Below are 22,156 nucleotides of genomic sequence, written 5' to 3' on the forward strand. Positions count from 1 at the left end.
CAACCCTCTAAGTGTTTTTTTTTAAAAAAAACACTTTGAACCTCTCCCATTTTTTTGGTGTGGTCAATCCATGCCCTTGTGTTAATGACTTGTTGATCTGCAGAAATCACTGCTTCAGCTCATTTTGAGCATCAAAGATTAACCCAGTTACAACAGTCAATTTGATACTCGACTGAGTTGAGACTTGCTTTTGGAATTATTTTTCAATCAAAGACAATTTAGCAAAAGGGAGGGAAGGAAACATTATTCTAGCGTAAAATAGATGGTGGGCACCAGGTGAAAGAAGGACAACAACAACAAAACATTACATTTGTATAGTACCTTTCAGGTTGGAAGGATGTCCCAAGGTGCTGGACAATCAGTGTTTCAGATCCGAGCTGGGGGTCGGTATCGGGGAGGAGGGAGTTTGCATGATCAAGCCTGGATGTATGTGTGAGGGTCTCGGCGGCTTGCGGTGTGTGACATTGGCAGAGCTGGGCAATGTTGCAAAGGTGCGGGAAGGCAGAGCGAGTCATGGCACGGATGTTGCGTAGGAAGGATAGTTGAGGGTCAAACAAGACCCCAAGGTTCCGGATTGGCTTAGCAACGTGGATTGTGCAACCATGGATGGTGATGCTGTCAGTGCCTGAGGTGTGGAGATGCTGATGGGAGTCAATCAAGAGAGCCTCAGTCTTGTTGACATTCAACTGAAGAAAGTGAGCTCTCATCCAGGACTTGATGTCTGACAGAGATTCTGTCAGGACAGCAGTGGTTCTGGAGTCGAGGGTGGAGGCAGAGAGGTAGAGTTGGGTGTCATCCGGAAACATGTGAAAGTTGACCCCATGTCTGCGGATGATATTACCAAAAGGGAGCATGGAGATATTAAAGAGGAGGGGACCAAGGACAGAGCCCTGAGGAACGCCGCACGGAACGGTGCGGGGGCTAGAGGAGAAACTGTTTGTGGAGATGAAGTGGAAGCTGTGTGAGAAGTAGGATCTGAACCACTCAACGACAGAACCATGAAGGTTGAGGTGAGAGGAGAAGCAGTGGATAGTGTGGTCAACGGTATTGAAGACAGCAGAGATATCAATGAGGACAAGGAGGCATAAGGAAACCTGGTTGCAGAAGGACAAAATGTTATTTGTCGCTGATTCTGTGCTGTGGGCAGCATGGAACCCGATTAGAGGGGTTTGTGAAGGGAGTGGTGGGAGAGAAAGGAGCGAAGCTGGAAAACAACGATTCATTCCAGGACCTTGGAAGGGAAAGGAAGGTTGGAGATGGGGTGGTAGTTTGAAAGCAGGCATGGATCCAGGGAAAGCTTTTTAAGGATAGGAGTGACGACGGCTGTTTTTAAAGGGGTGGGAACGGTGCCAATGGACAGGGAGAGGTACATGATGTCTGTGAGTAGAGGGGCAAGGAGGTAGAGCTGGGATGTAAGGAGAAGGGTAGGAATGGGGTCGAGAGAGCAGGTGGTCGGTTTTAGTGGTGGTGAGAGAGGAGGGGGAGACGGGTTTGAAGGTGTCGAGGGAGGGATGGGTAGGGGCCGGAGTGTGAAGGGGAGATGGGGAGGGGATAGTTGATGGAAGGGCAGAGACAGCTGAGCGGATCCCCTCGACTTTGGTTTTCGAGGATGTCCAGCATTGCTTCGCAGTTGACGTTGGAGGAGAGGATGGCCGAGGCATGCGGTGGGCGGTCCAGCCGATTGGTGATGGAGAAGAGAAGCCTGGGGTTGTCCTTGGCCTCCAAAATTGTCTTGGAGTAGAAGGACAATTTAACGGAGGCGAGGTCGGAGCAGTAAGTTTTGATAAGGTCCAGCCAGATCTTCCGATGGACCGTTAAATTAGATTTGAGCCACAAACATTGTGGTGATTCTGAAAGAAAATTAAAATACTTTGTAAATACAGCCAGACCTATCTGCCCTAACACATTCAACATTTGTTTTTCCAAAATCAGTTTATAAAAATGATGCATAAATAATCAGTGACCACAAACAGACAAGTTGGACTGATACTTAAACTGCTATGATGCAATTGAGAAAGTTGCTACACGAAAAGCCACAAATGTAGACGTACATCATACTTGCAACTCCATCAAAACCAATTTCTGAGATTTTTTTAATATAGCATCTGGTTAACCAGCCTCAGAAATTCCTACAAGTCCATTTTAAAAAAAAATCTAGGTTCTGCATTTAATGCAATATATTTATTATATTGAAAACAAAAACAGAAGCGCTAGGATCACTCAGCAGGTCAGGCAGCATCTTTGGAGAAAGGAAAGTGAGTCAACATTTCGGGTCCACGACCCTTCGTCAGAACGGTCCTGGACGAAGGTTCTGGAAGAAGTATCTCTCCTTCAATACATTGTGCAATGTGGGTTCATGTGACCAGAGGTAATAAGGGGTATGGAGAGGGTATTTGGATTAAAAGATCTGATACGATCTAACAAATTATTGGAACAGGCTCAATCGCTGAAGGCTTGGCCGCCTTTAGTGGGATTTAGAGGGCAGAGGATGCTCAGCAAGCTCAGAAGTTTGAAGAAGTCAGAGCCAGAAATGAGTTGCATTAGTGGGAGCAGAGGAGGGTGGCTTCCATTTTGTCCGTGTTTAGCTAAGGAAATCAGGACTTGATATGCTGACTTCCTGTCTTGTCAGTGCACCTGGAATCAAGGACATAGGTAGAGAGGTAGAATTAGATGCAAACTGCATACACATGGGAACTAACCTCATGTATAATAAATGTTGTGATAACTATCCTATGGGCCTGTTGCATTGCTATAAAAGATGATGATTAAGAGAGCTTTTCAACATAATTAAATTTCTGCATCCCTGTATAAAGCAATTCCTATTTTCAGGCTAGAGTTTTGAATTTCATAGGTGATTTTAAGGTCAGAAGACATAATTGCTCAGTACCTAGAATTGAGGAGTAATGTCTCCCTGTGTGGTGAAATGCACGTGCTTGGTATGTTTAGAGACTAGGTGGTCCAGTGTGGTATGTTGTGGTTGGGTCANTTTTTTTCCCACAGATGTTAACGTTGGGTCCTGCTGACAGCATGTTACCATAAATTGCCTTATTGCAGCAAGCTGACTCTGTGGACTAATTTTATTTATACCAGAAGAATGCTGTCCACAGCTTTGGAATAACTCCCATTAACCCTATTGAGGACCCCAGCAATATGTCTCTGGCAGGATTGATTGGAGGCACAGCAACATAATATTTCAGTGTATTTTGTGAATTTATTCCTTAAGATTGTGCTTAAGAGATGGAAAAAATCAAGATGGAAAAAATCAAGATTTGTAGACTTTTTTCGTGCAAAAGTCGGCAGGTAGTTCCGCCTAATCCTGCACATCCAACCACTTCATTGGTGAGGACTCAAACCTTGACAAGCACTTATAGAGGCCATACAACACAATGAATCTTTGCCAAGTGAAATTCCCACATCTGTCATCAGATAATCTTGTCCCACCCAAATATACCAAAATATGCAGGAACCATATTGTGCATATCAACAACAACAAGATTCCATTTATAGAGTGCCTTTCGTGTCGGGAGGACGTCCCAAGGCGCTGAAATCACATGTAACTCAAATTGCCCCTCATCTTAAGCAAGCTTGTAAGCTTGTTCAGCTCTCTTCAAACACATAAGCAAAGGATTGTTTAGATTCCATGCACTTCTCTAATAGGAGGGCAAAACTTGCATTTTTACAATACCTTGTTATTTAGAAATGTTCAAAGTGCTTTACACTAATCACTGTCAAATGTAGATTTATAGACAAATGCTGGAACTATTTACATGGAGCAAGTTTCCACAAAGAGTCATGAGGTGAATGACTAATTAAGCTGGAGGGCTGTTGGCTTGCACATTGGAAAAAAGCTGCTTATTGTGATTAGTGTCTTAAGATCTTTAATGTCTATTGGAAGAACAGGACAAGAGGACCTTGGCTTAATGTCTCATCTGAAAGAAGCACTTCAACATTCAACACTCTCCTAATATGACAGTAGGGTGTTAGACAGGAATGTGAATTGAAGTCCATACATGGAGTTTGAACCTATGACATTCCGACCCCGAGGTGAGAGTGGTACCAATTTAGGCTGGCTTCCCGAATTGCAGCTTCTTATTTGCAGAATTTTTTTTAACGAACATTTTTACAGACCACAAATCTGAATGTCATCAAGATTGAATATAATTTCAGGTGGAATTATTGTCGGCGAAGACCCCCCACGAGACTCTTAACTGTGCAGCATGGCCACCTATTGCTGTTAATATCCAGCTAAAACTAGCTTTTCCTTTGGTGCTGCATACTTTTTATGCAGCAGAGAGCTGATCATCCACACTAATTGACTTACCCCGTTGTGGATATGGAAACAGTGGAAACAGATAATTGTTCATTGTTCGAAATACAAATTGGCTACTACGTTAACAAAAACTTCTCCCATCAGCAGAAATACTGGCAGCACAATACTATGCTGTGCCAGCCTTTCTCTCTGTTTCTGCCATTCTCTTGACTTTCTCACCAAGTTTCTGTCTCTTTTTCTCTTTTTTTTCTCTTTCTCACGTTCTCTCACACAGAGAATCAATCTCTCTCACTGAATCCCATCACCCATATCCTTGCCTACCTCAACTGTCTCCCAATGCAAGAATTTCAAGGAGAAAAAAAACAAATTAAGAAATAAATTAGACACCATAATGGGAAAGTTGGTGCAGTGGAGGAATGAGCTTTAATGGGCTGAATGGTCCTTTCTCATTCCTGACTTAATGTATTCTTTTCTTATCTAGCTATTCGATTGATTTTTTTGTCAGAATAAAATCATTTTGCTCTTTATCATTCTTTTTCACATACCATGGGTAATGATCCAAAGCCAGTGAGGTCTACAGGGGGCAAGTTTCCAGGATGTATGACACTTTTAAGATCACAACCCATTATTTGACCTTTCTCATGCCATAATGCTTTGTAAAATGCTTTCAAATTGTTTCCAGTTTTAGACCAGTCTCTCATTCCTTGGTTCCTATCTGCTTCAACCTATAAAAATTGGAATATTTTACATCGTTCAGCCCTTTGGTCTGAAGCCATTATTTATTGAGCATCTTAAAATGCTACCCAGTGCCTCAACTATTTCTTCTCACACTTCATTGAAGTTAAGCTCTGAGGCTTGGGGCGACAGCTCCTGGAAGGCATTACCTGGAGTCCGTGTTTGTACATCCAATGACTGGAATTCACCTTGATTGGCAAGCAGCTACTGCTTAAACGCTGCACCTCTAACTTGTGGAACAGTCGCTCAATGGGAAGGGGTGTGTGCCCGAGGTGTGGATAGACAGATGGTGGCAATGCTGTCATGCATTTCATGCTGAGCTGTGTTGCCCACCGGGGAGCTCGTAGTGAGTTCCTGGTACCTACCATCCACCTATTCGCAAACCTGCACTTGTCGAATATTAAACAACCAATGGTGACTATTCTCGTTGGCAGTGGGGGGTGACGAGATAAGCGGAGTCTTCTTGGAGCTGAAATGGCTCCAAGGTAACATATTTGGCAACATAATGTCAGAATTGAGCCAGCCCTCTGTGCTGGTAGTCCAGTTCCTGAGCCATGTGGGTCCACAGTGTTCCAGGACACTGCTGATGACAGTACATCCAGCCTGGCTCATCGACAGGACTTGGGAGGGCAGACTAGTCACTTGGGGGCAGGGACTCCTCCACTCAGCTCCTGTTAACCCTGCAAACCAAAGCCCTAACGGATAGAGGGATCCTAGCTGGACAAGCAGCAGGAAAGCTTGCCAGACAGTGGTATCAAAAGCATGCTATGCAGTTTTAGCTGGTTAAACTACAGCATTATTCAGTTCACACTCTGGGGTCCCCAAGCCTAGATTCCTGCCAACTTGTGCCTAATACTTTTCACAATTAGGTAAGCAGGAGGCATCCCTCCAGGAAGGGAGTGCACATTCCATTCAAATAAATATCTCTGGAACTTCTATGTGTAGATGGGATGTATAGGATTCTGTTTCGTTTGGATAGTTTTAAGCAGGGTGAAGGGTTTCCGCATATGTCAGGCACCCAACTGACAAAAAAAAAGTCTAAACTACATCCCCTGATGCAGTTGGTCTGCATGTTGTTTGCTTCCTTGTGATTTCTTAAACACACAACTTGCTGACCTCTGAATGGATGTCCCTGAGACAAAGTGATTGGATCTGGAGTTTGTTCGATCTTAACGGACACTGATATGAATAATCTAAAGCTTGGTAGAATGAATGGTAATGAGTTTTGTTGTCTTTGGCATCTCCTTCAGTAAACAGGAGCAGGAAATTATTTATTTTCAAGGGGAAATATCACTGTCAATCTTGGTCAGATTGATTTGGTGCTGACACAGAATCAGATCTATGAAATCATCACCTCTCCTGGTTCTATCGGATCACAGATTCTCTCTGATCTGAAGCCATTGGATATAATATAGGCAATTTTAACAGAGCTCATGAGTGGCTGGGGCAGCAGTAAGATTGGCTTAAAGCTTTAAAAGACTGTTTGAAAATTTCAATTTTTATTACTTGTAGATGGCTACTTGTATGAACAACTAAAGCAACTTGCACTTAGATATGGCCCATGAAGGGAATTGGTCCAAAAATGACCCAAAAGTACAAACTAACAACAGTCTATGGAAAGGCTATGATAGAGCTAACACTAGAGTATATTCAAAACTTTTTAAAAAAAACGAGGCGGCTTGCCGCAGGGTTTGGGTTTGAGCCCCACACCTGGACCCTATCTGATAATGTCAGTCTGGCTAAGCTACCAGCTAACCTCTCTCCTCCGTGTCAAAAGGATGTGGGTTAAAGTTCCCAATGACTGTGGGACTTTGAGCTCACAGTCGAGGCTGATTTTCCATCCATTACATTGCTGTCTGGAGGTTCTGTCCTTCAGATGAGATATTAGATTTCATGATACTATTCAAAAAGAGAAGGGAGTTTCTCCCGATGTCGTGACCAACAACCCTCCAGATAAAATAGTTCACTTTATGGCTGTTATGTAGGACATAACTGCAATTTGGCTGTCGCCTACTAATACATTTCAGTGTAAAATTGTGTGAAGCATTTGCGATAAGGCACTGTATCAAAATGCAAAGGTTATTATAATCTAGGCTGAAACTAATTCAGTACCAAGGCAGTCATACATTGATTAGAGGTGTTGCCGTTCACTTCAAGGCATTACATTGAGGTCTTGTCTGGTGTTTTCAGGTGAATGTTAAAGTTCCCATGACACGGTTTCCAAAAGAGCAGGGATTTCTTTTGGAATCCTGACCAATATTTCTCCCCATCTAAATTAACGCAAGAAAGGTTTAATTTGGTCATTCAGCTCATTCTGTTTGTGAGCCACTGCTGTTGTGTTGGCCTGTGTAAACATTATTTGAAATACTTCAAAGGCAAGTTTTCTAAATTATAAAGATTTACCACTGGAAAAGTGAATACAAGCGGATTTGTATGATGGCAGATTAAACAAAAGTTAGCTTTCTACATCTCTGCAGCTTAAATGCTTTAAAATTAAATTGGTTTCGTCTGAAAATTTGCTCTTTTTATGTATATCTATTCGTTTGTACAAGTTCATTCAGTTAAACGTCCATAAGATTTTAAGTAACGTACACTGAGGTATGTTTAATTGTTTTGTCTCTTAACTATCCAGTTAACCCCTTCTTTACCTTTCCTGATTCATTTTTTTAAAAAAAATCTTCAATCTTTTCAAAGCTACCAGATGCTATGGAAGGTTCATACTTGTTTCTGGAAAGATCATTTCCTTTTGCATTTTTCCTTTCACCATGCACAGGCTGTGGTATAATTGACATTTCTTAACCTTTGCAAAAGAAAAGGCAGCTGCAACTGTTTCTGCTTCACAGGTAAAAAATAGCATTCCATGTCTAGTCGTTAAGAATCTAAGAAGATTGCAACTGTTGCAAGTATAAACCAGAGCCATGAAACATCTGCATGATGCATTTTTCATTTTTAAATTTCAGACAAATTGTGCTTTCTTTAAGTGTTCTCAGAATCAGAATTTGAACACTTGTTACATTTTTGAAGATTTAAATGCTACACTTTTAATGATCTCTGGCCCAAAGTCATTAACCTTTTAGTTCAGAATCGTTTTATGCCTAGAAGCAAGTTAGCTGATGAAACTGGTGAGAAATGTGTGTGTGTGTGTGTATATATATATATATATATATAACAAGTTGGTGGGTATTAAGGTGACCAGGTTCACAAGCCTTTTCAGGCTGATGTTTGCACAGCCTTCAGACCCATTCATTTGGAGGCCAAGGATTTGCAACCTAGATGTAGAAACTGTATTAGAAAATAGTTACTCTCTGGGAGTCATTATTGAGGCAATTCTAGATCATGTAGAAGCTAAACATCACTGTTTGTGTTACAAGCAGCACTGATCTCTTTGGCTGTACCTAATATACAAATGTATGCAATTAAATGTATATTCCTATAACATTTAAGCTACTGGATAAATTCTGTAGCTGGATATTTTAGGATTTGTTTAGAAGTACAGTTCACATAAAACTACAAGAGTAAAGAGTAAAGTTGATGCTTTACTCACGATGCATTATAAATTATCAAGCAAAACTGGACATTCACTCCGTGGATATTTGTGGGACATTGCTGTGTGCGAAATTGTCTGCGCAGTTCACCCACAAAACACATAATCACTCCACTTTATAGTATATCTGTGAAGGGCTTCAGGATGTCCTTCTGATGTGAAAGACTACACCAAATGTAAGGATTATCATTTGTTTTGGAGGGAAGGAAAGATTTGGGCATTGATCATTGTGACTGCATTTAAAGTGGTGAATTCCCCAATTCATTGTTATCTTGGCTAGGATGGTAGCACTCTTATCGCTGAGTCAGAAGGTTGTGAATTCAAGCCCTATGTTGGTACTTGGAGCTTATATTCTTAGCTTACACTCCAATGTATTGCTATGTAACGAGTTGCTGTCTTTGGATGAGACGTTAAATCGAGATTCTGACTGTCTGTTCAGGCGGACATTAAAGATTCCATGGCACTATTCAAAAATAAAAGGGAGTTTTAAAAAGATTCATTAAAAAGCAAGATTCTGTCTTATGTGATGTTGGCTTACTTGAGCTTTCCTAAAGAGAATTAAGCATAACATCTACGCAAGATATTTGAGATAGAATTGTTGAATTATTTTTTCTCTCCAGGCAACACATGTTGATACTGGGGAATTGTGAACTGGGGAATTCTCTATTTCAGACACTCATTGTCAGAAGCAGGTACGATAATATAGACGGTGAGCTCTAGTGTAAACCACTTTCAATTCAGTGTTAACAATGAAGCCTCAGTCCCAATCTCAGGAGAGAACAAATACAACTTTTTCCATTTCCTGCACCGAAAATCTTTTGTGCCAAGTCTGAGAACTGGCCTCATTACATGAATAGAGGGGACTATTTCCAAGTTGCAGATAACACCAAGCTAGGATGTGTTGTACATTGTGAAGACAATAGGTGAAAAATACAGACATAGATAGAATAAGCAAGTGGTCAGAACTACTTCAGATATAGTTTAACATTGCATAGTACGAGGTAGTACACTTGGGATGGAAGAGTAATCTCCTAAATGGAGAAGCACTAAGATCAATAGAAGACGAGAGATTTAGGGATTTAAATCCCTTAGATTTAAATCCCTTTAGATCATTAAAAACCAGTTTGCAGGTGCAGAAAGCAGTCCATAAGGCAAATTGGATGACAAATGACTGGCTTTTATCACAAAGTATCTGGATAAAATTAAGGAGGTGCTGCGCCAGTTATGTAGAGCACTTGGCACCTTTGTTTTGAGCACCAAGTTCATTTTTAGGCACCCAAACATAGGAAGCATACACTTGCCTTGGAGGAGGTTAGGAAATGATTTGATTGAGGTATTTAAAATAATGAAAGGAATTGATAGGTTATAGATAGTGGGAAACTCTTCCATCTGCAAGAGAGATGCATTATAAAGGTAATTACCTTAAAATCAGAACCAATACAGTTTGAACTGAGGTCATGAAGGGTGAGGTCACATCCAGGGTTATGAAGATGTGAAATTCTATTCAGAAAAGGGAAAATAACTTTTAAGGGAAAAGAACAAAGACATGAATTTATCCAAATTGGAATAGTTTAAAGGTGTCAAGGGCAGTTCCTCAATGCAAACCGGGATCCTCAAGCCTTGGCTCCTGCCAACCTGTGCCTAATACTTTACGAAATTAGGTAAGCAGGAGGCGTCCCTCCGGGGGAGAGAGTGCATTCCATTCCAACAATCATCTCTGGGATTTCCATGTGTAGGTGGGATGCTTGGAATTACCCGTTTGGTTTGGATATTCTTAACAACAACAACTTGGATTTATATAGCGCTCTCCATGCCGGATGGCGTCTCAGAGTGCTTCACAGTAACGGATCCAGAGGGAGAGGGAGGAAGGTGACCAAATGCGCGGTCGAAAAGAAAGGTCTTTAGCCGAAACCTGAAACTGGGAAGAGAGGGGGCGAGGCGAAGGGAGTGAGGAAGGGAGTTCCAGAGCCTCGGGGCATAATGGCTGAAGGCACGGCCACTGATGGTGGAGCGAAGGACTCGGGGGACAAGGAGGAGTCCAGACCCAGTGGAACGACAGCAGCGGGCACTTTTGTGAGAAGAGAGGAGGTCAGAGAGGTAGGGGGGTGCAGAGGAGTGGAGGAATTTGAAGACAAGGGTGAGGATCTTGAAGTCGATCCTCTCTGGGACAGGAGCCAGTGCAGTCTGGCAAGAACTGGGGTAATCGGGGAGCAGATTTTGGTATAGAGTTTTGTATGACCTGGATTTGGTGGATGGGAGACCGGCGAGGAGGGCATTTGAATAGTCCAGCCGAGAGGTGACAAAGGCATGGACTAGGGTTTCAGCGGCTTTTGGAGTGAGGGATTGGCGGAGTTGGGTGGTGTGTCGGAGGTGGAAGAAAGTGATGCTGGTGAGGGACCGGATATGGGGGAGGAAGGATAATTGGGGTCGAACCTGATGCCTAGGTTGCGTATGGGTTCGGAGATTTTTAAGGGGAGGTCGGGTAGGTGGAGGAGGTGAGAACGGTGCGATTTTAGATGTTGACGAGAGCTAAAGAGTATGTCCTGTCAACGTTCAGCTGAAGGAAATTCGCGCTCATCCAGCTCCTGATGTCTGACAGGTAGGCTGACAGAACATCAGGGGATTGGAGGTCGCAAAGAGAGGTGGATAGATAGAGTTGAGTGTCGTCTGTATAGATGTGGAAGTGTACCCCATGTCTGCGGATGACATCCCCAAGAAGGAGCTTATAGATCAGAAAGAGGAGGGGGCCAAGGATGGAGCCTTGGGGTACCCCATAGGTAATCGGATGAGAGCGGAAGGAAAAGCTCTTTGTGCAGATGTGCTGCTGGCGGTTCGTGAGGTAGGACTCGAACCAGGCGAGTGCAGTCCCACTGAGGTGGATGGCATGATTGACTGTCGAAGGCGCCGGAGAGATCCAGGAGGACAAGGAGGCAGAGGGAGCCCTGGTCACAGACAGAGAGGATGTCGTTTGAGACTTTCACAAGCGCAGTCTCTGTAGTGTGGGCGGAAACCGGACTGGAGGGGTTCTAAGAGGGAGGAGACGTGTGTGTGGAGTTGATTGGCAACAACGTGTTCTAGGACTTTTGGGAGGAAGGGCAGGTTTGAAATAGGGTGGTAGTGGCTGTGGTTTGAGGATCTAAGGAAGGTTTTTGGAGGAGTGGGGTGATGACAGCAGTTTTGAGGAGGGCAGGGACTGATCTGGAGGAGAGGGACTGGTTGATGACGTCAGCCAGTAGTGGGCAGAGGAGGGGAAGCTGGGTGATCAGCAAGTTGGTGGTGAGGGGCTTGAGGCAGCAGGTGGTGGGTTTCATTGAGGTGATAAGAGGGAGGAGGGAGAGATGGGGAGGAAGGAATGTAGGATGGGGGTTGTGGTAGGAGCTGATGATGGGGAAGGTGAGGGGGACGGACAGGAGGTGGTGGGTGACAAGAGGCAGGAGGATGGGTTTCCGCACGTGTCAGACACCTGGCAAAAAAAAAATGATAATGGGAGTTCAGGTTGGAACCATAAAAAGGCAAATGGAAATCTGTGTTTTACTTGGGGATTGAGTACAAAAGCAAGGAAGTGATGTTAAATATCTAGAACTCACTGGTGGGGTGGAGAACTCACTGCTGGATTCCATGGCTAAAGCAAAAAGCATCAAGACGTTTCAGAGGAATCCTCTTGCATACATGAGGGAGAAAGGATAGATGGGTATAAGAAAGAGGATTAAGAGGAGTGGAAGCTGCATGTGTTATAAGCATCAGCATGGGGTAGTTGGGCTGCTTGGCCTGTTCCAATGCAGTGACATTCAATGTAAATTTTTTACTCTTATCCATTGCAGAGGATGAAGAAGATGAAATTCCCGAACTCAATCTGGGACCTGAATCTGAGCTGGAAAGCCAGGATCAGAAAACTGAATCAAAAGAAGGTAGGTAGCTCATTTTCATCTTTGATTTGTGTAATGTTTCTAAATCCAGTTGAACACACATGGTGTGATCATTATAATATATATATTTTTTTGTACAGCAGAACATAGTTGACAAGCTCTTCAGGGACTGATTTCAGGATTAGAATTCCAAAGATGGTCTCATGATTGGGTTCACTAATTGCACTTATTCCATGCTTTTTAAAACTCTTCAACCTGCTTCAAGTCAGATATTGGCATAAACATGCTTTTGAAATGTCTACATAGTCAACATGCATAAATAGGTTTTCACAGTGATCATCTTTGTGATCTATAAGATTACTTTTTTAAGCCATTTGTTTTTGTTAAACATTGCATTAGAATGCAAAAGTTTTTTTTACTATTTGGGTTTTTCAATTATAACTATTTTTTTAAGTTAAATCCACACGCCTCTTGTTTACCTAGCAGTAAGAAGGACTCCGGCTATTAGTCAATTGGTGGATTGCTTTTCCGGAAATGATAATCCCTATTGGAAAAATAATAATAATAATAATTTGGTCACTTAATCCACGACTGTTTGTGGGACACATCCTGTGCGCAATTGGCTGCCGTGTTTTACCCACAGAATATATAGTCAATTCACTTTACAGTATATTCTGTGAAGCGCTTTGAGACGTCTAGAAGACATGATAAGGCACTATATTAAATGTAAGGATTATTATTTTAGAATAAAATTAAATGCAACTTAAAAATAAATTTTGGCAAACGCATAAATTCAGGATTATCACTAGAAGATGAGAAAAGGGATTAGAATTTTTTTTAACACTAAGGATTATTAAAATGTGCAATGCTTCACCATAATCTGTTGGAGCTGTTTCTAACACTGCTTAAAACAGAATTAAATAAATACTTGGGGGAAAATATTAAAGGAAATGGAAAAAGTGCAGGGGAATTGGGTTAGAGAACTGTCTCCACCCATGATAGGTCAAAATACCACCTTCTGTGCTGTAAACTTTATATGATTCTCCGACAATATCCCTCAAAATTTATTCTAAAAGAACAGTTGGGGTACACAGTAATCTTTGTTGCTGGCCTGTTACATGTTGTGACTTGAGAGGGCGCTTCTTTATTGGCTACTCATAGTGTTTGGTCAGACAGATCAGCATGAGCAATGCAGTGAGCAGCTTTGCTGCTGTTATGAAAGAACCACAGACAGCAATCAAATTTTACCACGAGAGCCAGAGGAGAAATAATAACAGTCATGATTTGACCACATTTGTGACTATTAAATTCTGGTGGGTTAATAACTACTTTTCCACAGAAATGTGCCATCCTGGAACAAACACATCAAACTACTGCATTTAACCATCTACCCTGATTTGAATTATGAGTGAAAACTTTGAGCATTAATAAAAGGTTGTAAGTATTGAGAAACAAAGGATAAATTTGCTGGATTTGATGCGACTGGAGAATGGAGGGAAACTCTTACTAGTTTCTGTAAACCAGCGGTGAAGGTTTCTTTAGGCTGTTTTTATTCCGTGTCCTGTAAGTTCTCTTTGAAATAATTGACTTCTACTAAATAAGACTTCTTCTGGCTTGTGGCTGCAGTGATTTTTGCTGAACATAAGCGGTTCAGCGAATCGGAGGGCCTCCGTTGAACTTCAAAGACAGGGAGATAATCACTGTGTTCTGCTGTGGAGTGAATATCTGTTTCCAAGAAAACTGCTGCTTTGTCAGAGGCTGATTTTGTAGGAACATGGTAGTCTGCCTTTTCCCCCCGTGTTCCTCAGAAGACTTTGATCAGCCATTTGTGCTTCTGTTGGCTTCTTTCTAGAAGAAAGAAGGGAGAGTCATGAAACTGAGATCAAAGTGTATGCTGAGTACTAGTTACTGAAGGAAAAAAAGATGGAAAATTACACAGAAAGCACAGAGGAAGGGGTAGTGGTGGTGAAGAATTTTACAAAGAGCACTTGCAGTGTGCAGGATTTCTGAATCCTGATTTTTTTCCTGAACAGTTAAGGTTCATATCCATTTTAGATGTATCAGTTTATGCTCCTACGTAGTATCCCATTTTAGTTTGAGTGGGTTCTTCAGAAAAGTATAGCATAGTGAACCATTGGCTATCTTGCAAAAAAAAGACCTGTGCCCATTGTCTTCTTATGAAAGGAAATAAAGGGCAAATTGAGATGAATTGCAGACTGTTTACCTAGCTGGAATTGTCATTCAGCTTGGCTCAGTTCTCTTGCCTCTGAGTCAAATGGTTGTGAGTTGAAGTCCCACATTGAGACCTTGAAATAAGTCCAGACTGACGTTCCAATAAGGTGCTATTGGTTTGCTCCATTGTCACAGGAACCATCCTTTAATGAAACATTAAACCAATGTCCAATCTGCATATTGGCAGTGCAAAGGAGTCTACCAACCACTGTATGAGGAATGACTAGAAAGATGGGTCTTTCCATTCTTCAATGGAAACATGTCAGAAGGGACATTTTTAGAAGTATATAAAACAATAACTTGCATTTATATAGCACCCTTCATGCAGGGTAGATTCCAGAGCGCTTAGGTGGTTAATATGATTGAGAAAGTAAACCAAGAACAATACTTGTGGGGCAAAGTGGCAGAAGGCCTGCCTGCCAATGGTGGGGTGGGTGAGGTGGGGGACATAAAGTGTCGCTGAGTGAGGGAGCGGGCCAGTTGTTAGGGGGTTAGGAGGTCGCAGGGGTAGGGGGGAGCAATGCCACGGCGGGCTTTGAAGGTGGGGACCAGGCTCTTGAACTGTATCCTCTGTGTGATGGGAAGCCAGTGGAGTCGGGCGAGGCTGGCGGGAGAAGACACGAGCTGCAGAGTTCTGGATGATCTGCAGCCTGTGGAGGGAGGAGTTGGGGAGGCCGACAAGCAGGGAGTTTGCATAGTCGATCCTGGATGTTATGAATGTGTGTATGAGGGTCTCGACGGCCTGCGGTGTGAGACAGTGGTGGAACCGGGCAATGTTGCAGAGGTGGGGGAAGGCAGAGTGGGTCATGGCGCAGATATGGGGTAGAAAGGATAGTTGAGGATCAACAACATACCAAGGTTCCGGACTAGTTCAAAGAGGTGGAGTGCATCATGGAAGGTGACGGTCAGTATCTGAGGTGCAGAGGCGCTGACAGGAGCCAATTAGGATAGCATCCGTCTTGTTGACGTTCAACTGTAGAAAGTTAGCTCTTGTCCAGGACTCCAGGACTTTCTGTCAAGACAGCAGTGGTCCTGGAATTGAGGGTGGAGGCAGAGAGGTACAGTTGGGTGTCATCCGCATACATGTAGAAGTTGACCCTGTGTCTATAGATGATGTTACCAAGCAGGAGCAGGTACATGTTGAAGAAGAGAGGGCCAAGGAAGGTGGAACGAAAGCGCAATTGGAGAGGTTCGTGAAGAGAGTGGCGGGAGAGGAAGGAGCGAAGCTGGGAAGCAACGACTCGTTCCAGGACCTTGGAAAGGGAGGTTGGAGATGGGGCGGTAGTTTGAGAGCAGGGATGGGTCTCGCATAGACTCCAGGAAGTATTTCTTTACATAGAGGATAACCAACAGCTGGAATATATTTTCAGGTTGAAGCCAGGACAGTGGACTTTAGGGCACAGATTGTAGTTGCAATGGGAAAACAGGGTTCTATTCTAGAAGGATGAAATCAAATGTTCCAAAGATCCTTTTCTATCCAAATCTCTCTTGTGATCTTGTATTTTGTTCATATAAAAGTGCCGGCACAAAAAGTAAGATTACACAGGCTTGTCTGGATGTGTTTTTAAACTATATAAGAAAGAATCTAAATTGAAGGTTTCACTTACATAAGAGTATGATTTTAGCTGATTGTAGTCCCATAATCTACCTAAATACAAAATGTATTGGGGCACTCACTGATAGACAATAGTGCTGTTCAGGACTATAGTCTGTTTTTGAACAAAATCCAGAGAAAAACTGCAATGTTGGAATGTAGCTGGTATTTCCTATAAAATCATTCAGACCATCCCATCGCCTTCTGTATATGCACTTATTACACTGCTGTGTGGTCATTACCATCTTTTCAGTTTTATACAGCAATGTGTGCCGTTTATTATTGGCAGCTAATTCTATGTTTTTGTATTAATGCAGATCTTTCCGATCGTAGTTCTATGTTCTCAGGGCTTTAAGGATTAAGTTTAAGGATTGGGAGTCATTCTACCGAAAAACTGTGGTCTGTTTTGCTTTATACAACAAAAATTATATAAAACAAAATACAATTTATTATTAACTGATTAGTCATTGAATCCCTGCTGTATAATAATAACCTGCATACTGGACCTTGTATAAATAACCTCCTAAATACTGATCTGTAGACTTTCTGCTTTTTTTCTTCCCTAAAGCTCCTCCTCGTGAACTCTCTGAAGAGGAAAAGCAGCAAATTCTTCATTCAGAGGAATTTCTAATCTTCTTTGACCATAACATACGTCTCATAGAGCGTGCTCTTGCTGAAGATTCTGGCCTCTTTTTTGACTATGGCGGCAAGCAGCTGGATGAAAAAGAAGGGTATGTTTCCTCAGTTTGAATGTGTAATCTGCTGGGGATCAATCTACAAACTGTACTAGTTGAGTTTGTGCTTTGGAGATGGGCCTGAAGTAGTGAGGGCAACTCCCTATGTGTAAACTGCATATGTGAGATTTCTAAAGAAGGTCAAAACTCCTGAAATTAATGGCAAATTAGAGAGTTGGGAAAGCTCTGGTGAGAGTGATTCATGGAGTTTCACAAGGGTTTGTTCTTCTGTTCCCTTGTTCAGACTTTTCACAAATGGCAGAAGTTCTCGGCCTTTTGATTAAGATCAAGTGAAGTATCTGTTTTTATCAGTTACTCCTTGGGATACGCGCCTGCCAGAAAGATTTCCCTTTGACAGTCGCTTGTGTTTACAATTCCATGACTGAATCTCCCCATAATTAATTATGGAAGGGAGTTGCTCCTGGCAGGAGCTATGCCTATGGCCTGATGTTGACTGGGATCGATATTGTAGTATTTCCAATCTGAGAAGTGAGATCTGCCCTCACAAAGAGGAAGCAGAGATACTGGAACTCAGAGCTCGTTGAGCACTTGGTCACAAGGCTCAGGCTGGAGAGATGATCTGGTCATCTGAGCTGACGATGTGGACATCGTCCTTCAACGATTTGTGGCCGAGAGAGTTTGAGGATGAAAGGGTTGTCTGCGAGGTCAACCTTCGTTCCCTTGAAGAACGCATTTCAGTCTAATTTGGCTTAAAGCAGGTAAGTGGGGCCTAACCTCGCTCACCAAATTATATATGGATATATAGAGCAATATGGATATGTAGAGTAATATAGAGCAATGTGTACTGATTCAGCAAAGGGCAGATTCTCAGTTCAGACCAACTCCATTGCTGAAGCTATTAATACTCTTTGTTTGTGCGACAACTGTGGTTCAGCGGATACTACTTTTAGAGAATTTCAAGAGAGGCAGCAAACCTGAAGCTATGGATATAGCATTTGAGATCTTTTATATAGACTGTGTCTCAATTAGATCAGCTCCTCATAATGCATAAAAAGCTCATTCTACCCAAATGAATAATAATGTTATTGAAAGTAAATTTATTCCATGTATGTGTAAATAGTGAAGCTTTGCCCACTAAGCCATGCCCACTAAAAAGACTACTCATTCATGTAACATTATATAGTCCACAAAATATAAAGTCAATTCGCTTTACAGTATATTCTGTGAAGCGCTTTGAGACGTCTTGAAGACGTGAAAAGTGCTATATCAAATGCAAGGATTATTGTTATATTAGTTGATTTTTACTGACACAAATCAATCCCTCATAATGTAGCCCAGTAGTTAGAGTACTCGCCTCACAAGCGAGAGATCTGGGTTCAATTCCCGGCAGGGCGAAATGTTGGGCAAGTTTCCTTACTCCATACGCCTCTGTTTACTTAGTAGTAAGTAGAAACCCTGTTGTTAGTCGATAGGTGGAATCTTTTCCAGGGATAATAATTCCTTCAAAAAAAAATTGGTCACTTCAATCCACAGTTTGTGGGGTACTGTTGTGTGCAATTGGCTGCTGCATTTTGCCCACAAAATAAACAGTCAATTCACTTTACAGTATATTCTGTGAACGCTTTGAGACGTGATAAGGCGCTATATCAAATGCAAGTATTATTATAAATGCAGTTGTGCTATGTGTCGTCGTGCGTAAACAATGTGTACATGCACGCTTACACAGAAATTACAGGTTTCCTTAAATGTGTGATTGATACTCAATGAAAAGGATGCATTAATTATACAATTAGGAACCAGTTCTAAAGTTTGGTTGCTACATAAGGGCTCTGTAATTCAGTGTGGAAGCATGCTTTTATATACATGGTTTGCACATTGGCATATATTAGACATGACCTTGGATGAGCTGGAGTCGGTGGTGGGGGGGGGAGAGTAAAATCAGTCTGGTTATATGATCCTAAATGGTATTCAGTGGCCTATATATGACCGTTGAGATAGTTTGGGAAAGGTTGGATTTAGTGCCTTTACATTTGAATAACTTATCTACTCTCACTATCCTGTGGGTACTTGAGTAAGATATTATAGGGGCTGTCAGTACCAATGGAAGAATAGCACACAGCCAGAGATTTTGGTAGTTGGGAATTTAATAAACATTGAACATAACAAAAGATGTGCTTTCTGTCAATGTAATCTAAATGCACACATTCTTTATTTTATCTTATTCAGAGATTTCCAAGCTGGAGTAAATCTTTCTTTCAACCGTCAGTTTTATGACGAGCATTGGTCAAAACATCGTGTGGTGACCTGCTTGGACTGGTCCCTTCAGGTAATACTGAATTTCTTAAAACATTTTATCTGATGGAAGAAGCTGTAATTTCCTAAATATCCCTAAACACCAGAGACTGAATCTCTCATTGGCTTAGTCTTAACACCATTTTGGAAAATCTAAAATTCAGTCTGAATTTGGAAACTGTTTTTCCTTACTTTTGTGGAAGACAGGCTTAGAAACTGAGACCAAATTGACGAAATGTCCTTGAATTTTCAGACAATGGTCTCATTTAAAGGCTAAGAGCATGAGAGGTTTCAGACCTCAGTTGTAAAAGTATACTGTATCTAGTTTGAAAAGTTAACTTAATTTCTGATTTGGGCTAATAAACCCAAGGCAAATGGCATAATTTCTCTATTATCTTATTTTCAGCTGGTTTTGAACAATCTTGGTCATGAAGGTACAAACTAACATTTTAGATGTTCTTTCCTCCATTAAGTGTTTTGCTTGGAAAACACTTAATTTCACATTTGGAAGCTTGGAATTTGGAGGCGTTGCTGTATTTATTTTGACTTTGACTATTCTAACTTTTCTAGCCAAGAATTGTTAATGTGAAGATACAATAAACTGCAGAATATTTACCAGCATCTACAGTAAATGGGAAACAGTTTACTTTGTAAACACTTTTTGTGCTTTTAAAATGGCTCGTAAAGCAAAACCATGAAGCCTTGCTGTAACAAAACTTTAGCAGAGTCCAATTTTATGTCTGCATAAAAAACTGCACAATATCAATCAACAGAGCAAATGCACTGACAGTCATGTTGGGAAACAGATGCACTCTAGAAGGCTTCCCGGATTGAGCTTTCACCAGAGTGCATCTGCTTCTTGGTTTCCTTCAATAAACAATTATACAATTCCATTGAGGAACCTTTAAGATGTGATCATTTTTAGGTCAAATTTACTTTTGTATGAGTAATTTTTCAGCATTTACAAAATAAATGTGCAGTATTCATAGCTCCAGAAGGAACTCTGACTTGTCTTTGTTTGCAGTGCTACTTTGCAGTCTTTGCAACGCACTTCCTGATCCCGGGAAGTTTAAAGTGTGTTTATTGCACTCGTGTTTAATGGATTAAAGCAGTAGAAAGCGACATCACTATGGCATTATAGTGCCATATTGAATGAGGTAGTGGAAACTTGATGTAACCTGATTCTCAGAAATGTGGTTGATATTTGTGGCACGATGCGGAAAAACCTGGTGCTTCAACCGATCAACTTAAAAAAAATTATATCAATTAGTGGATGGTACATTGCTAGGTAAAGCTCTTATTACTTTCAGTAATATAAGCAGTCAGGATTGACATTACTTTGAGAAGCAATGTTTTGTCTGTGTGACCTGACTTAAAATGAATACTTGAGGTATAATGCGCTCATTTTATTCTTATGTGAGTGCGTGATTATTCACACTTTAAAATAGAAGTATTAAATTTCTCTAATGTTTTGACTGCGTGATATACAATTCTTAAAAAACACATTAATCCAATAAGAATATAATTTACCTCTAAGCTTCCTTGTGAGGTAATGAATGATTGGTGCGCATTGAGTGCGGTGAATCAATGCACGATTTTCTATTTCAAGTTGCTACTAACTCAGTAAGAAAACAGAGTAGCAACTATTTAATTTTTCGTTGAATCATTGTGGTCTAATGCAAATTCTGGGATTCCCAAACCTTGGCTCTCACCAACTTGCACCTAATATTTTCCGCAATTAGTTAGCAGGTTGCGTACCTCCAAGGAGAGAGTGCGCATTCCATTCCAGACATCGGGAAATTTCCATGTGTAGGTGGCACTTTGTGGAGTTCTGTTTGGTTTGGTTTGTATACTCAAGCATGGTTTGTATACTCAAGCATGGTTAATCGTTTCCACCTATGTCAGAAATCCAGCTGATCCCCCAAAAATCCCCCAAAACATGCAACTTACACTTAGAAATAACTAAAATATCAGATAGGAATTGCAAGGATTCCAAAGCGAGCAGAAGTTGAGATGGGGAGGAAACTTCTAACACAAAAAAGATAATTTGGGTGAAAAACTGGATTTATTTCAGAACATCAAAAAATCCCTTCAGACAAGCCAGATACTAACAAAATCATTGCTTTATTGATGAAAGTCTCCTCTACCTGGACAGCTGTAAAGGACCGTAACTTAAATGCGTTTGGCAAGTCATAAATGGAGTACTCATCGTCTCCTAGCAAAAAAAAAGGCCCTAAATTTGGTGCTAAATGGGCAACCTCAATCGAGGAGGAGATGGGATGGATGGCTGATGAAGGAAATATAACAAACACTGTAATAAGGGGTGCTCTTGTGAGGACGGAGCTGAAATACTGCACAGTAGTGGAAGCTTTGCGTCTGATACCATATATGGGATTGCATAACGCTGATACAAAATAAGATGTTCAATTCTATACATGAGCATTCCTCACTTTGAGTATAAGGTTCATCTAAAAAATGACTGGTCTTAAGACGTTGCTTCAGTTAGTGTTGGTTTCCTCACGTTGTTAACCTGATCAGAGTCCGGTTGCATATTTAAAAAAAAGCTGTGCTCCTGGTGCTGCTTGACTGAACTAGGATGCATGAAATTTTTTTAGTTTGAAAAGTTATAACTGAGTGAGTCCATGCACAGATGGAGATTAAGTGCTTTGTGACTGGAGACATTGGTTTTCATTCAACTGTGAGCCATTTTCCACCGCTTTATATGGGTTCAAGCAGTGAATGGTTTAGAGTCAGCCTTTCTCTCTTTAAGTAGGTAGTAATTTTGTTGTAATGGATGCTGTGCCATTCAGTCACATGGTAAGTATGTTAGCGAGTGGAATTCCTTCACTGCACACTGAGCTTTGTAATATCCAAACAGGTTCCATGGTTTAATTATTTTTATGCTGAGGCACAGCAATTTACACCATG

The 22,156-nt window shown here is 41.4% G+C and overlaps 1 protein-coding gene across 6 annotated transcripts in view; it reads left to right on the forward strand.

Moving 5' to 3' along the window:
* The window catches only part of LOC103185983 (cytoplasmic dynein 1 intermediate chain 1), a 119,467-nt gene that overhangs the window by 56,551 nt on the left and 40,760 nt on the right, over positions 1-22,156 (forward strand). For all 6 annotated transcript variants that reach the window (XM_042331930.1, XM_042331925.1, XM_042331928.1 and 3 more), the window contains 3 exons: positions 12,371-12,457; positions 16,810-16,972; positions 19,163-19,262. In XM_042331930.1, coding sequence (XP_042187864.1) covers positions 12,371-12,457; positions 16,810-16,972; positions 19,163-19,262 — 350 coding nt within the window. The remainder of the gene's footprint in view (positions 1-12,370; positions 12,458-16,809; positions 16,973-19,162; positions 19,263-22,156) is intronic.

This window comes from Callorhinchus milii, unplaced genomic scaffold (assembly GCF_018977255.1).
Source record: "Callorhinchus milii isolate IMCB2004 unplaced genomic scaffold, IMCB_Cmil_1.0 Scaffold2, whole genome shotgun sequence".
NCBI classification, from domain to species: Eukaryota; Metazoa; Chordata; class Chondrichthyes; order Chimaeriformes; family Callorhinchidae; genus Callorhinchus; species Callorhinchus milii.